This window comes from Schistocerca piceifrons, chromosome 2, assembly GCF_021461385.2.
Source record: "Schistocerca piceifrons isolate TAMUIC-IGC-003096 chromosome 2, iqSchPice1.1, whole genome shotgun sequence".
NCBI lineage: Eukaryota > Metazoa > Arthropoda > Insecta > Orthoptera > Acrididae > Schistocerca > Schistocerca piceifrons.
Genome location: NC_060139.1, coordinates 290827439 through 290844937, shown reverse-complemented (window position 1 = coordinate 290844937; position 17499 = coordinate 290827439). Strand labels below are relative to the sequence as shown.

The 17499-nt window shown below is 42.4% G+C and overlaps 1 protein-coding gene across 1 annotated transcript in view; it reads left to right on the top strand.

Moving 5' to 3' along the window:
- Positions 1-14887, top strand: part of LOC124777231 (signal peptidase complex subunit 2) — a 54392-nt gene extending 39505 nt beyond the window's left edge. The window contains exon 5 of the mRNA XM_047252558.1: positions 14409-14887. Coding sequence (XP_047108514.1) covers positions 14409-14595 — 187 coding nt within the window. The 3' untranslated portion in view covers positions 14596-14887. The remainder of the gene's footprint in view (positions 1-14408) is intronic.
- Positions 14888-17499: the final 2612 nt, after the last annotated feature.

The window sequence follows — 17499 nt, the reverse complement described above, 5'->3', positions numbered from 1 at the left end:
TAAGACCGTGTGAAATTTAATTGGGAGAATGTACTCAGAGATACAAGGAATTTTAACAGATCAGCCTCATAATCAGTCCATATAGTAAAAATGTCATCAATGTATCTAAACCAAACCAGGGGCTGAAAATTTATGGATCCCAGGAAAGCCCCCTCCAGGGGACCTGTCCCTAGGGGCAGGTACAAAGGCACACGTGTCAACACGTCCAGAGCAGTTAAAGGGTTAAGATGAGTAGGAAGGATGTCATAGGTTTGGAATCATGTGGGCATTGACAGATTGTGTATTTGGGGGATGTTGGTATAGAGGGAGGTGGCATCAATGGTGACAAGCAAGGCATGTTGTGGGAGTGAGACGGGCACAGATTTCAAATGATCTAGGAAATGGTTGGGATCTTTGATATAGGAGGGAAGTCTTTGTACTATGGATGCAGATGCTGATAGTCCGTAGTCGCTATTTTAGTTGGAGCTTGTCCCTTAAATCTTCCTGCACAATTTACGTTACTTTGTGTAGTCTGCCCATCTTCAACCAGTATGTCACAGCCCAGTGACAGATTGTTATTGCTGTACACATTGTTTTCAATATAGCCCCACAAAAAGGAGTTGCAAGTGTTCAGATCTGGAGAATATGGTGGTCAATTGAGGCCCATACCAGTGGTCTCTGGGTACTCCAGAGCCAGAATGTGGCCCCAAAGTGCTCCTCCAGGACATTAAACACTTTCCTGTTTCGATGGGGTTGAGCTACGTCTTGCATGAACCGTATCTTGTCGAAATCAGGGTCACTTTGGATAATGGGGATGAAATCATCTTCCAAAACTTTCATGTACCATTCGGTAATCACTGTGCCATCAAGGAACATCACACCGATTATTCCATGACTGAACATTTCACACCACACATTCACCTGTTGAGGGTGAAGAGACTTCTGTATCACAAAATGTGGATTGTCAGTTCAACAGATGCAACAATTTCGCTTATTGACAAACTCGTCCAAGTGAAAGTGGGCTCCGTCACTAAACCAAACCATACAGCACATACTAATTCCCATCATGCCCTTCGGCCATCCGTGCAGTTTGAACACCCTAACCCAAACCATTCAGAAGTTATGATGATTTTTTTTTTCATATAGTTCAATAATTGTCACCATGTATGTGAATCATTTATCAGTCCATATGCCTAACAAGGGAACCTCCCCATCGCACCCCCCTCAGATTTAATTCTAAGCTGGCACAGTGGATAGACCTTGAAAAACTGAACACAGATCAGTCGAGAAAACAGGAAGAAGTTGTGTGGAGCTATGAAAAAAAATAAGCAAAATATACGAACTGAGTAGTCCATGTGCATCTTAAGCAACATCCAGGACAAGCTGAGCTCAGGAGCGCCGTGGTCATGTGGTTCGCGTGAGCAGCTGCGGAACGACAGGTCCTTGGTTCAAGTCTTCCCTCAAGTGGAAATTTTAATTTTTTGTTTTCAGTTTGTGTCACAAAGTCTTATGTTTTCGTCCCTTTTTTGGGAGTGATTATACCATCCAGAAGAAAACCTAAATCGGGAAAGGTAGAAGAATCTTTTTACCCATTCGCCAAGTGTACAAGTTAGGTGGGTCGACAACATATTCCTGTCATGTGACGCACATGCCGTCACCAGTGTCGTATAGAATATATCAGATGTGTTTTCCTGTGGAGGAATCGGTTGACCTATGACCTTGCGATCAAATGTTTTCGGTTCCCATTGAAGAGGCACGTCCTTTCGTCGACTAATCGCACGGTTTTGCGGTGCGGTCGCAAAACACAGACACTAAACTTATTACAGTGAACAGAGACAGCAATGAACGAATGGACAGATCATAACTTTACGAAAATAAAGAAAGTAAACTTATAACTCGAGGGAAGACTTGAACCAAGGACCTCTCGTTCCGCAGCTGCTCACGCTAACCACGAGACCACGGCGCACATACGCTCAGATTGTCCTTGATGTTGCCTATCCTGCGCATAGACTACTCAGTTTGTATATTTTGCTTATTTTTCCATAGTTCCACACAACCTCTTCCTGTTTTCTCGATTGATCTGTGTTCAGTTTTTCAAGGCCTATCCACTGCACCAACTTATAACTAAATCTGAGGGGGGTGCGGTGGGGAGGTTCCCTTGTAAGTAACTGGCTGTGTTTTTTGTGAATATTTGTATTGTGCTATTTTATGATCGGGTCTCTCTGTGGTTTTCATTTCAGTAATATATAGACTGCTATGTACAGGATCACGTTGAGATTGTTTTTCAGGTACCACATCCTCATCCAGTGTAGGATGCCACTAGCTTTGGTTTCCAATTTTCTTCTTAAGTTGGCTGATACCACAACCAACAGATAATCAGAGTATGAATCAGTCTGGTCAATGTATGTACCCCATTCATTCTCTTTAGCTGGGGTTCGATTTAAAGATTATGAAAGACGGACTCACAGATTGAATTTTGCAGGCACCCCTTTGAGATTCTCTTGATCAATTTCTTTACCTGCCCGCCACTCAACACTCCATTATTACAGTAGGCTAGTAGACTATTGCTTAGAGTTGCTAGTACCTGCAGTTCTGCCCTGAGGGTCTCAGCATTCATTTGCTGTGAACGGGATTGGCGACACCAGAATACCTTAGTGGGGACTGGTAAGTGCCGCCAGTCCTCTGTCACCGTAAGTTCTGGGCATGTTTCAGCGACCACTGTATGGCACGGCAGTGGAACGTTGTGTGTCTCAGGGAAAGGGGATCTTGGCTTGACCACCCAGATCACGAGAATGGTAAAAACCTCTATAAAATAACCCTCAATATCAAGGTGTGCTGCGCACTGATGAGATGCACAGCTGTTGATGTGGAACAATCGTTAGCGGGTGACGTTTGTGGAACATGCCCCACCTCAGTTGTATAAGGCTTACCTAGGCACTCAAGGCGCTATCTAGGTGGACTTTTATTTCCTTAGCTGCTTGTGTCACTGAGGTGGATCCTTCGAAGTTTTCTCTTCCACCTCCCAGTATAATGGGTGGGCTGCTGGTAGGTACCAACACTCAGTCAAATAAGAGGACTCATTTAGCCAGTCCTCCAGGCTTAGGGATATTAAAGAATTCTAGTGGGTATAGTAAAAGAGTGCATTCTGCAAGCCAGAGTGTGTTTTTATTGGTTAAACAGAAAGAGGTGAGTTTTGAAAAAGTATCACCTTTTTACATGAAAAAGGGTTTAGAGGGGATTGTAGGTACTTTAAAATCAGTTAAGCAGTTGCCAAATAGGGCACTGTTGGTAGAAACATCAAGTTCCCAACGAGTAATAAACCTGCAGAAGACAAAAACCCTTGTGGAATATGCCATTGGGACTGAGCTCCACGCCACATTAAACTACAGTAAAGATGTTACCTGCAGCGACTTGGTGGACATTCCCAAAGAAGACATGAAAGTTGAATGGGCCCAAGAAGGCTTTGTAGACATGCAGAATATTATGAAAATGATGGAAAGTGATCTGATTAAATCTGACTTATTCATCCTCACTTTTAATAGAACAAAACTCCCGGGAAATATTAAGGTAGATTTCCTTCGCTTAACCATGCAGCCCTATGACCCCAATCTAATGTGCTGTTTTAAATGCCAGCAATTTGGGCACACCACACTTGGATGTAAGGAAGAAACCACTTGTGGCAAGTGTGGTAAGGCTGCCCACAAAGGAACAGATGTTCATCTCCTCCAGAGTGTGTGAATTGCTCTGGGGCTCACCCTTTCTTGAGTAAGAACTGTTGTGTCTTCCTGGAAGAATGGAAGTTACAGGAGATTAAAACCCCACAACAGATCTGCTACATTGAGGCCAAGCAGAGATTTATAAGACCATGCTGCCCCCCAACGTTCACTACCCCCTTTGCATCAGTTGTTAACAGGCAGTACAGAAAACTGATGCTGCTACACAGATGGAGGTAGCTAGTGTCAGCACTAGTATCTGCATTTGTCAGTGTACTTGTGCTGCTGCAGTTAACGTCATAGCCTACACTTCCTCCCAAAACATTGGAAAAGTCTGTGATTGCTAATGTTCTGAAGCTCCCTGGTCCCCATAAGGTCCAGCACTGCCACTAACGCTGCCATGGTTTTGGCTCCGAAGCCTACCCAAGGCAAAAAATCAAATGCGAAGTGCCCCCTCCGACAGAGTCAGAAAGTAAACAGTCCGACAATGTCACCGTCATACTATCTGACATCTCTCTTGACGCTTCAGTAGAGCTAATGGAGCTTGATGTCGAGCTGGAGCAATCATCTCGCCCCAATACTGAGCCCCCACCCATTACAGGTTCCCCTCCCCGGGAGAAATACTGGGTGAAAGTGCAACCCCATGGAAGATAGCATCAATATTACAGTGGAACATTAATGGGTTCAGGACACATGTGGAGGAACTGAAACTGCTAATGCAGGAATGCCCCCTGTACCTGTATTTACAAGAAACACATTTTGAGGCTACTGAAAATCCTGTGCTATGGGACTACACCCTTCACCGAAAGGATGACCTGACTGGGGACAGAGCCAAGGGAAGGGTTGCTGTGTTCATCAGTAATGCGCATCACTCTTCTGCTCTCCCCCTGGCTAATGACCTGCAAGCAGTTGCTGTTGACATTCGAGGGTGTTGGAGGATCACTGTTTGCTCTCTGTATCTACCTTCGCCACATGCTATAGACTCTGAGGCTCTAATAGATCTTGTGGAACAACTTCCGCAACCATTTTTCCTACTGGGAGACTTCAATGCTCATTACGTCTTGTGGGGCTATACCTCTACTAGCCCTCAGTATTGTGTTTTGGAGAGCCTCGTGACATCTCACGAGCTGTGCATCATCATCATCACAGGTACTCTCACTAATTTCTGCACTACTACTGTGTCATTCTCAGCCATCAGATTCTAGAGACCACTTCTCATTCTGCATTCACTACTGGATGAAGCACTCCCAGAAGAGAAGCCGTTAACATGGATGGTCAGAGGGGCTAAATGGACACTTATCAGCCAGCCAGCTGGCTGTGTGTGAACATCACAACAGCATCCAGGAATGGGTGTACCATGTCACACAAGTGAACCATCATGCCGCTGACTTATCCATCCCAAAGTCCTCGGGTCATCTTAGGAGACGACCTGTACCTTGGTGGACAGATAAGTGCTGTTCAGGCATCCGGGACAGCTGTGGGGCTCTTCGATGATTTAAATGCCGCCCTACAGCAGAAAACCTCATAGCCTTTAGAGTTCCGAGAGCCAGTGCTCTTTGTGTAATCAAGGAGAACAAGAAAAGGTCATGGAAAGTGTTCCTGGACTCTATCAACTGTTCCACTTGTTTTATGAAAGTATGGGAAGCCATCAGGAGGATTTCTGGTAAACACAGTCATTTACCAATAGAAGCAGTGTTGAAACAGGGATATCTCCAAACAGTGCCTGGAGACATTTCTCAGACACTGGTAGAGAATTTTGCACAAACTACTGTCAATGCCAGCCAGGATCCAGTGTTCCATTGGTACCCACTGACTGAGGAGAGGGGAAAATTGGGCTTCAGATAAAATTCCAAGACTTAAAACTACACTTTCTCCACAAGGGAGGTGGAAGCAACATTTTCCAGTAGCATCAGAAATCCTCCTCAAATGTTTTAATCCTATCTGGCAGAGAGGTAACTTCCCCATCTCATGGAGAGAGGCACTTTCAATACCTCTCCTCAAGCCAGGAAGGACCGCACATTCCCAGTAGTTATTGGAGTATCACCTTAACGAGCTGTGTAGGAAAGACCCTGGGGCAAATTTGTACCCATCATCTAGTCTGGTTGTTAGAGACCAGGCAACTCCTTAGCCACTCTCAGTGTGGATTCCAGATATTTCAGTCCACTGTTGACAACGTGACTTTGCTAGATGCGGCTATCGACCAGGCTTTCCTTCATAAACATCACTGTATTGGCATATTCTTCAATATAAGTAAGGTCTACGATACTACTCGAAGACACTGTATTCTCGCTCAATTGCTTCAATGGGGTTTTCGTTGCCACCTCCCCATCTTCATATGGTCTTTTCTGTCTTGGTGGGTTTTTAGTATCCAAGTTGGTGACTCCCTGTCAGATTGTTTTGAGCAGTAGAATGTTGTTGTTCAGGGTAGTGTTGTAGGTGTTACCCTCTTTACCATAGCACTAAACAATATCACTTCTACGGTAAGGAGTCCTGTACAGTGCTCCTTATTTGTGGAAGATTTTGCAATTTTCTGTTCCTCCTGCAGTGTTGCAACAGCTAGCCATCAGTTGCAACCTACAGTGCAGAGGTTAGAGGAGTGGGCTGCAAAGACAGATTTTCAGTTTTCCGCAGACAGTGTGCGTGTGTTCATTTTAATCATTCTCATCATATTTTCAATTTACCTGCCTGCATATGAGGGACACCTTCGTACATTTTAGAGACTCAGCTCGGTGAGGTACCTGGGCCTCATTTTTTACTCCAAATTGTCATGGTTGCCACACCTGAGAGACCTGAAAGTCAGGTCTTTCAAAGCACTAAACATCATAAAGTGCCTTAGCCACAGGTCTTGGGGAGCAGTCAGGGCACGTCAGCTCCAATTTTATAGGGCTTTTGTGTGTTTGTGGCTGGAATGTGGGTGCACAGTGTATGAATCGACAACGGCTTCTTATTTGAAGTTCATTGACACTGTCCACCCTGAGGGGATTCGGCTGGCCAAGGCTGCTTATAGAACCAGTCCCATACCCAGTCTCTGTCCTGAGGCTGTGGAGCCATCTTTTACCATCTAGCACAAACTCCTCATGGTGCATCAAGTATGTAACTTTCTCGCAGCTCTGACTTCAACCACATACCACACTGTTTCTCTCTGCCTCTGAAACGCCTTTTCTCCATCTGTCCACAATGCCTTTTGGGATCCATGTGCGGTGTGTGCTAGAGTCATTCCGTGTGGAGTATGTACAATCTCAGATCCAGGCAGGTTGCTTCAGAGGGCTGGAATGATTTAGATTTAGTGCAGTACAGGAGAGATTGCACTCCTTCTTTTGTTTTAATGCAATATTTTGTAACATTTTAAATGAGCACCACAACTATGTAGCTGCCTTTGCAAATGGGTCTAAGCAGGGGGACTCCATTGGATGCTCTTGTCGTTTTCTCAGTTTGTGTCCTCTGGGTTCAACTGCCTCAAGAATTTAGTGTCTTTGCTGCAGAATTGTATGCGGTATTGCCTCCATGGAGTAGATGAGATGTTCAAGTGCTAAATTTCTTGTCTGTTCCAATTCTCTGAGTGCTCTTCACTCTATGCAGTATTTGTACCCAGCAGGTAAAGTAACCCAGGATGCCTTCCTCTAGCTATGACGACAGGAGAAGATGATGTCTTTCTACTGAGTACCAGGCGCATGGGTAGGGTGGAGAATGAAAGGGTGGATCTAGCAGCCAAGGAGGCGTGTCGTGATCCTCAGTTCTTTCAGTGTGCCATCCCCCTGCATGCTCTCACCTCACTGTTGAGGTACAAAGTCATGTTTCAATGGGGAGATGAGTGGCTGGAAGTGACCGACAATAAGCTCCATGTAGTAAAGCCCACAACTCGGCTGTGGCATCTCTCCTTCCAGCCACGTTGACAGGACGAGGTCCTTCTTGCTCCTCCTCACATAGGCCACAGCTGTAAGACACGTGGCTTCTTACATCAGCGAGAGGACCCTCCAGTGTGTGGCACTTGTGGTGTACAGATAACTCTGCACCACATTTTATTGGACTGTGCTTTATTTTCTGACTAGCAGGCCACTATGGATTTGCCAACAGATCTACCCTCTATTCTAAGTAAAGTTCAAACAAATGTAATACAAGTTTTAAAGTTTTGTGAATTGTCCAATATTTTTCCAAACATTTTAGGCGAATAACTTTAATGTGTTCTCAGGGTGACTGGCTCAGCCATGTTTTCTTGTAAGTGGCCAGTCAGTCACATTACCCTGTGCCTTTGTTTTAGTTCCTTTCTCGTTTTACTTGTGTTTTAATCTCCTGTATAGCACATTTAAGTATTTCTTTGTTTTTTAACTGCATATGTTAACATTTCGTTCTTTTATCCACATTCGTTTCTTTTAATGTGTGTAAGTGTGCTGATAACCTTGCCACTTGGTGCCCATAAGCTCCAAAGAAACAGCCCCCCCCCCCCCCCCCCCCCCACACACACACACACACACACACACACACACACACACACACACACACACACACACACACCTGCAGTTCCCAGAGTCTTGCAAACATTGTGAGTCCCCAGAGATTATCAAATGTCAAAGCATTTTCAATGAGTGTGGCCATTACATGCTTGCAGCTGACGTGTGCTAATTTGATGCCCAATTAATTGCATCATTAATCAACATATTTTCATAGTCACTCAACACTATTTTAGTTGGAGCTTGGCCTTTAGATCTTTCCCTGTAATTTCCATTACTTTGTCTCGTCTGCCCATTTTCAGCCAGAGGACCCGTATTGGTGTGGGCTGAGTCTCAGGAGCCATCTGTGAGCCTGTAATTGGTTACACAGAAGCTGCTTCTGGGCTTTAGCCAAGGTGTTCCTCAGCCAAATTGGCCTATGTGGTATAGGATTGGCTGATTCTTTGTCTTTCAGTTTCTTTAAGATTATCGTGTTTGCTAACTTCCAGGCTGGTGGTACTCACCCCAGCCTTAGAGCTTCATTTATTAAATGTGTTAAAATGGGCTAATCTATTGTGCTACTCATTTAAGGGTCTCTAAGTGAATGCTGTCTAGGTCTGGTGCATTTTTAATTTTCCTATGGCTAGTGCCACTTCTTCATTCTTGAAGGAACAGATGACAGTCTCTGTTGGATAGTCTATCTCTGTTAGAGCTCCTAAATTGGTGTAGTATGGATTGTCTGTGTTTTGATTGTCATCGGGTAGGAACTTATAAAGCAGAAATTCCCCTGTATGTCTCCATCCCTGTGTGAAGGTTCTGTCATCCTGTCTAAGTCTGACTAGCAAAAATGGTGTTTTTGCTCTCTCCATCATCAGTTTGTACAGTGCTTCCCATGTGTTGTCACTTAATTGGGTTTGTACATACTCGTCCCAATGTCTTCTCCTCACTTTCAGTAGCAGTACCTAATATTGTGCCTTTGGCTCTCTAAACTCCCTGTAGCATTTACTGCCCCCTGGTAGTATCTGCCTGTGGTTCTCAAATTCCTATTGAGTCTGCTAGGTTCATTGAACCAGGATACATTTCTTTTACCCTTATCTACTATTGTTGGGATTCCAGTACCTTGTGCTTCTTGCAGTGTCTCTGTCAGTATATGTATCCTATAACCAATGCTCCCTTCAATCTGGGAAAAATCATGCATTCCTAAAAATTCCTGTAATTTCTGCCAGTCTACTTTACCAAACAGAAATGTCTTGTTGTGTGTTCTTGTATCGTGTGTGTGGCAATACTTGTGATTATGACATTATGATTTCTGTATTTAGCTGTGTCAATACCTCCTATTTTATATTTGCTATTGTAAAGTCAGTATTTGATTTTACTCCCATTCTGTTGCTACATGTGTGGGATTGGCTCTCCCTGTTAACTACATATAGGTTATTCATGTGTATATTGTCGTAACTGGATTGTCCCCATGTATCTGTTTGTGGTGAGTCCCACAGTGTTGAATATGTGTTGACTTATGCAATGATGATTTAACTTTTTATGTCTTGCACCTTATTAAAGTGTGTGTATCTGTTCTCTACACAGATGGATCTCAGCAGAGAACTGCACATAAATTTGCAAAATTACCTATGTAACATTCCTTGTGTGCATTTCTACCATAACTGTGTGGTCAGAGCATAGTAGTTAGATGTTTTTTTCACTGGCTGCTGGTTGCAACTTTTGGATCAGTGGCCATTTGATCACTGTTGGGGTGCTTGCAGTGCCAATCAGCTATGTGTTCCTTGTGTGCAGTTTCTGTGAGCACAGCACATCACATCACATCCACACATTCCTTGTTGTGACCTTTTACAGCTCTGTGTTCATAACAGTGCTTCCCATAGCATTTTGTTGGAACAGGTTCATAGGCATTTGTTGAAAACAAAGCACTTCATACCCATCCTGGTCAGATCAAAGACTTACACAGGTCTCTGTACACTTGATCAAAGTTGAATCCTACCGATATCCACAAACGTGCTACCCTGCGAATTCTAGCAGTCCACAAGGATCATTTAGAGATTTTTGATCTTAAAAATCATTTGTTCTGATTGTTCACTAGAAGAAAATCATATTGTGCTTCCTTTCAGGTGCCTTACGCTTGTGATGAAACACTGAGCAGTTTAAAAGATGTCTCATTGTTCTAGTCTGTTAGTGCACATGTTCTCCTGTAGGAACAATTTAGTCGTAGATGCAGTTTTGTTGGATTTTATATCTCCTCATTTTCTTTCTGTGTTTTATGGTTTTTGATTAATTTTTTTCTTTGTTTGTGTTTTTTAGATGATTGGTTTTGTGTGTCATGTTGTTCGTGGTCTGTTATATCTGACTTGGCTCATCTGTTTCTATGCTGTCATTGTTATCAAATTGTTGCTTACCTCATTTTTTGTCATCTGCTGTACCTGTCATGGATGCTGCAGTCATTGATCTCTTGTGAGAATTGTCCTGCTTATTGTGTCTATTGTGAGCATCCGTGTAACCCCATAATACAAAGTGTGCTGGCGTGATGAATCAGTTAGTATCAGCCGTGTCGTGTTCCCTTTTTGTAATGTATGTTGTCATTTTTGCAGTCTGCTTGCTCCCTTTGGTCAACCACTTTGTGTTCTATGTCGCATAGCTTGTTTGCGTGTTGATCTGTGTTTCTGGCCTTGGGGTGAGCAATACTTGCCTCCAACAGAAGGGCCTCTTCTGCGCCATTCAGTTAGTATTCTGCTGAATGCAAGGTTGTAATGTAGGATGTAGTTTCCCTGAGGTACACACACACACACACACACACACACACACACACACATTCACACACACTTCCTGACTTACACATTCCTTGTTGATGACCTCATACTCTGATTCTTCATTGTGTAAAGTTAGCCATATTTGAGTACCTGTACATTGGTATAGTTCATGCTTCAGTTGCCTAGCAAAGTTGTAGTCTATTAAGCCCTGCATTACAATGTATTCTATGTACTATGTCATAGTAATATATCTTATATGCATGTTCGCGTGTCAAATTTGGCCTTGAAGTCAGTTTGTCATAACCATGCAACCACAAAATGCAAGGCATGCGTTCTGGTGGAGGATGCTTTGTACTTCTTGCTCACTGCGTTGATACAGGAGTTTACTATAGCTCACACACCACGTCAGTGAACATATGTGTGGTTATATTCAACGTGTGTGATCTGTCATAGCTCATTGTATGTCACACATTCCAGATCCCTTGCCTTGTTCCTGTCCCTTCTTCGCGTGGTATGCACGTAACATTTTCAGATTCCCCATTGTCAGATTTGACTCAAAGATAAGTCAATTTGAGAGGTCTGTGGTGGGGGGAAATGTAAGACTCCATAGCGTCTGAAGGACATATAATTGTTTTAACTGTTACTTTGCTATGCCCAAAATTTTGATAAAACATTTTCGCATCCATGTTGTTTTTGTTGTGGTCTTCAGTCCTGAGACTGGTTTTATGCAGCTGTCCATGCTAATCTATCCTGTGCAAGTTCCTTCATCTCCCAGTACCTACTGCAACCGACATCCTTCTGAATCTGCTTAGTGTATTCCTCTCTTGGTCTCCCTCTACGATTTTTACCCTCCACACTGCCCTCCAATGCTAAATTTGTGATCCCTTGATGCCTCAGGACATGTCCTACCAACCGATCCCTTCTTCTAGTCAAGTTATGCCACAAACTTCTCTTCTCCCCAATCCTATTCAATACCTCCTCATTAGTTACGTGATCTACCCACCTAATCTTCAGCATTCTTCTGTAGCACCACATTTCAAAAGCTTCTATTCTCTTCTTGTCCAAACTATTTATTGTCCATGTTTCACTTCCATACATGGCTACACTCCATACAAATATTTTCAGAAACGACTTCCTGACACTTAAATCTATACTCAATGTTAACAAATTTCTCTTCTTCAGAAACGCTTTCCTTGCCATTGCCAGTCTACATTTTATATCCTCTCTACTTCGACCATCATCAGTTACTTTTGCTCCCCAAATAGCAAAACTCCTTTACTACTTTAAGTGTCTCATTTCCTAATCTAATTCCCTCAGCATCACCCGACTTAATTCGACTACATTCCATTATCCTCGTTTTGCTTTTGTTGATGTTCATCTTATATCCTCCTTTCAAGACACTGTCCATTCCGTTCAGCTGCTCTTCCAAGTCCTTTGCTGTCTCTGACAGAATTACAATGTCATCGGCCAACCTCAAAGTTTTTATTTCTTCTCCCTGGATTTTAATACCTACTCCGAATTTTTCTTTTGTTTCCTTTACTGCTTGCTCAATATACAAATTGAATAACATCGGGGAGAGGCTACAACCCAGTCTCACTCCCTTCCCAACCACTGCTTCCCTTTCATGCCCTTCGACTCTTATAACTGCCATCTGGTTTCTGTACAAATTGTAAATAGCCTTCCGCTCCCTGTATTTTACCCCTGCCACCTTTAGAATTTGAAAGAGAGTATTCCAGTCAACATTGTCAAAAGCTTTCTCTAAGTCTACAAATGCTAGAAACATAGGTTTGCCTTTCCTTAATCTTCCTTCTAAGATAAGTCGTAAGGTCAGTATTGCCTCACGTGTTCCAACATTTCTACGGAATCCAAACTGATCTTCCCCGAGGTCTGCTTCTACCAGTTTTTCCATTCGTCTGTAAATAATTCGCGTTAGTATTTTGCAGCTGTGACTTATTAAACTGATAGTTCAGTAATTTTCACATCTGTCAACACCTGCTTTCTTTGGGATTGGAATTATTATATTCTTCTTGAAGTCTGAGGGTATTTCGCCTGTTTCATACATCTTGCTCACCAGATGGTAGAGTTTTGTCAGGAGTGGCTCTCCCAAGGCCGTCAGTAGTTCTAATGGAATGTTGTCTACTCCTGGGGCCTTGTTTCGACTCAGGTCTTTCATTGCTCTGTCAAACTCTTCACGCAGTATCATATCTCCAATTTCATCTTCATCTACATCCTCTTCAATTTCCATAATATTGTCCTCAAGAACATCGCCTTGTATAGACCCTCTATATACTCCTTCCACCTTTCTGCTTTCCCCTCTTTGCATAGAACTGGGTTTCCATCTGAGCTCTTGATATTCATACAAGTGGCTCTCTTTTCTCCGAAGGTCTCTTTAATTTTCCTGTAGGCTGTATCTGTCTTACCCCTAGTGAGATAAGCCTCTACATCCTTACATTTGTACTCTAGCCGTGCCTACTTAGCCAACATAAATTGATATTGTGGTTATTGTCAAACAATGGAAACTCCAGGTAGGAATATAAAAAATGCAGAAAAAGATAGATTGCTACGTACCGTAAAGAAGACTCATCGAGTTGCAGACAGGCATGATTAAAAAACACACACACACACCACACACACAGAAAACTGCCAACTCCAGCATCTCGGCGGCCCAAGATGTTGGAGTTGGCGGTTGTGTGTGTGAAACGTGCTTGCTTGCTTGCTTGCTTTTGTGTGTGTGTGTGTGTGTGTGTGTGTGTGTGTGTGTTTTTACTGTGAAGGCTGTGGCCGAAAGCTACATGTTAGTCTCTTTTAATCGTGCCTATCTGCAACTTTTTTGGGTTATAGTGTTGCCCAAAATTTTGGTTTCTTGACTCACAGAAGTTTTTGACCATTATATCTTAGACTGCCATAAACAAAGATTTACAGTAGTCACAAGCTCATATCTCTGTGGATTGCACTAACTATAGTCTTTCATAATCACATACCAATTATTTATATCCTAAGTAGTGCTAGAAACTAACTAGGTTTACCATGAGTTGTAATAATAGCATGAGTGAAAAATAGGTTTTTAAAAATCCTATTTTCATACATCAAGGACAAACATAACTGTAGCAAACTATGATAAAAGATGGTAAAATCACAATCACTTAAATTGGAGCCCGTTGTTATTTTAATAACTTGTAGCTCATCTCGGTACTTGGGATGTCTGGAAAGGTACAGATTGGAAAGAGAAACTGCTAATAAAGTTTGCCGGCTGGAGTGGCCGAGCGGTTCTAGGCGCTACAGTCTGGAACAGCGCGACCGCTACGGTTGCAGGTTCGAATCCTGCCTTGGACATGGATGTGTGTGATGTCCATAGGTCAGTTAGGTTTAAGTAGTTCTAAGTTCTAGGGGACTGATGACCAAAGAAGTTAAGTCCCATAGTGCTCAGAGCTTCTTTTTTTTCTGTTATTTCAGGAACTTCGAGATGAGTTGTTCTTGCTTTTGCATTTGGGAACCGTATTGAAATATATTTGTTTTTCTTCTGTTTACAGGTATGATGATAAGTACAACTTAGTGCTAACATACAAAGATGGCAAAACAGGTTCTGTAAGAGAAGCAACAATGGTGAGATCTGTGGCAAACTTTATAGATGAAAATGGTTGCCTTGTGTATGAACTTCTTGAAACAGAAGTTTCCAAACTGCATAACAGTCTCCTTACAGAGCGCAAGGAGAAGTAGCAGTATTTGACAGGAGGGCCTGTTTTGACAGTCTACAAATTGGCAGGCTTCAATTGCTCTGTGTGTCAGTGGGAACAAAGACTCCTCTTTGTACATACAGCTGGACTGATATTTATTTATCGTATGCCACACTCTCTGAACAGGATATCGATCCAGTGACTTTTTACATGCAAATGCAGGCACATTGCACCATGTGCGAGTTTCAAGGAATGGTACTGAATGGGAAAAATTGTTGATTTGGTGAAAATGATACTTTGTCTTTCTTGTTTCCAATAAAGAAAGTTTAGATCAACTCTGTTTATTTAATTTACCATAGACAAATGTTTTTTAGTACTTACACTTTTATTGTGTGTTTCTGTAATACCAAGTTTTCTAAACAAATTGTTAAGCAGACTTAATGGAAAATACTCACTTACTCCCAACAGACACAAATAAAAGTGCACAGATTACCCTGCTTTTTAACTAATATCCATTCCTTGGGAAAGAGAGAGGGATAGGGTGGGAAATGTTAAATAGGAAGGGCATGTCGTCCAAACCCCAGGACGAGAGGTACCCACCCATTGTGATTATTCTCTATCTTTTTGGGGGAAACTAACCTCAGAAAAAAATAAAAATAAACACCATCTGAACAGGCCTTGAAGGCCTAATGCTACCAACCGGCTGCCATGTCATCCTCAGCCTTTAGGCGTCATGGGATGCAGGTACGGAGGGGCACGCGGTCACCACACAGCTCTCCTGGCTATTGTCAGTTTTCGTGACTGGTGCCACTGCTTCTCAATAAAGTAGCTCCTCCATTGGCTTCACAGGGGCTGAGTGCACCCCACTTGCCAACAGCACTCGGCACACCCAGATGATGACCCATCCAGGTGCTAGCCGAGCTCAACAGCACTTAACTTTGGTGATCTTACAGGAATTGGTATAACCAGTGCAGCAAGGCCATTGGCCCCTAACCTCAGAATGTGGAACATGAGATTTGGGATCCCAAAAGGGTCAGTAGTGGACCCACTCTTCTTCATAACCTACATAAATGAGTTTGATTCCATCAGAACAGTTGCGCACAGCAATAGGTGTATATTTCGAATAAGGAAAAGGGAATTCAGCAATCAGTCACAAATCCAGTCTGTATTTCACTGCATATCTAGATTTCTCTTATTGTATAGCTGTCTTCAGTGCTAATAATTCGAGAAAATACCCAGGAATCAGTATTAGAAAGATGTAGTCAAAAATGACATTTTAAAATAATAGTGACAACATATTAGGTAATGTACTATTTAAACTGAGTCATATAGTCTCGACAGCACTTACTTGTGACTTGTGACAATGTACTATACAACTAACACATACATAACCCGATTCTAACAGAGGCTGTTGTTTACAGTACAAGTAGCCACAGCTTACATTTCATGGGTAGAGTAACATGCTCTATATCACTAACATCAATGCAAAATTACCAGTTCAATTTTTTGTATAAAATTGAGGATAAAATTAAAAACTGAGACCGAGTAACCTTCATTACAATTAACAATTTTGGCATAAAGCAAATACATGTTAAAATATTAAAGATAATATTATGAAAAGGGAAGTTGCTGCTCACCGTACAGTGGAGATGATGAGTCACAAATAGGCACAATAAAAATACTTCCACAAATAAAGCTTTCGGACAGTAAGGCTTTTGTAAAAAATACACACACACACACACACACACATCTGTAGTATCAGGCAGCTGAAGCCACACTGGCACTGATTGTGATTACAGTGTCATCACATACCTATCATAATTAATGTTACAACATCATATGAACTGCAGTGCCTTAGCTGCAGAGAAGAAAAGAAGTGCACAAATTGCATTATAACTGAACTTTTAAGAGATCGCTTCAAAATGTATTGGGTGAAATTGACATTAAAAACATTAACAAGTAAGATAACAGCAAAAAACACCCTCAAATAATAATAGATTTTGTTCTTACATGATGAATTGCCAAGTATTATATAAAGAGAACAACTGTTAGGCATGCTGCAACCCTTCCTAAGAAGTCTTCTGCCTTCAAATAGGAGACCATCAAAAAGCTCCCAGAAATGGTTGCTTTTTCATCACCACCTGTTCATTTAGTAGGTCGATATCAGAAGACCTTGGACGGCAAAAAATCACAATCTTCTCCAGTAAGTCCATAAATTTGCTTTTTTCAGTTAGATTAGTTCGCAAGTATTTGCGACCACAAATTTTGATTTAAATTTCTCATGCAAACTGAGATCTACAGGGCATGTGACATTTCCAAATAGCCTGATATGTGTTGTTTGTTGTGCACAGTTGGATGGCAGTCGTCATATGTTCCAATTGTAGCTGTTTTCGAGCAATAATGCTCACTTCGTAGCCAGTGTCTATAAGGAAGCATTAATTTATTATGTTGCCTAACACACTCGGGCTACCTCTGTCACATGTAGATGGGACAAAACTAGGTCTTCAGGCTTTCTCAGTGAGGCATTGTCATCTTGGAAAATCAGATTTTTCTGTCCATAATCTGCATCATATGTGCACAATATTTTGAACATGTAACTCGCAATTGAAATATCGTGCCAGTACAATGCAGATTACAAGCAAAATCCCAGTTTTCCAAGGGGACAAAACTAGTTTGGCCCACTTGCTTGAGCTGTAGGCAACTTTGTTGTGTGCATACTGTGGACTGCGTCTTATATTTGGGTGGTTGCATGGTGTGAAGAAGGTCTGTGCCCCACTGCTCAAAAGTGAGTGAAACCAACACAGCCACGGAAACGTTCCCTCACTGCCGCAAGGTATGTTTTTGAGAGTCATGGACTTGGCAGTCACAGCCAGCCAAATGTCATGCTTCCAGGGCAATCGCTCGTCTACATCCGCAAACCACTGTGAGGCGCATCACAGAGGGTACG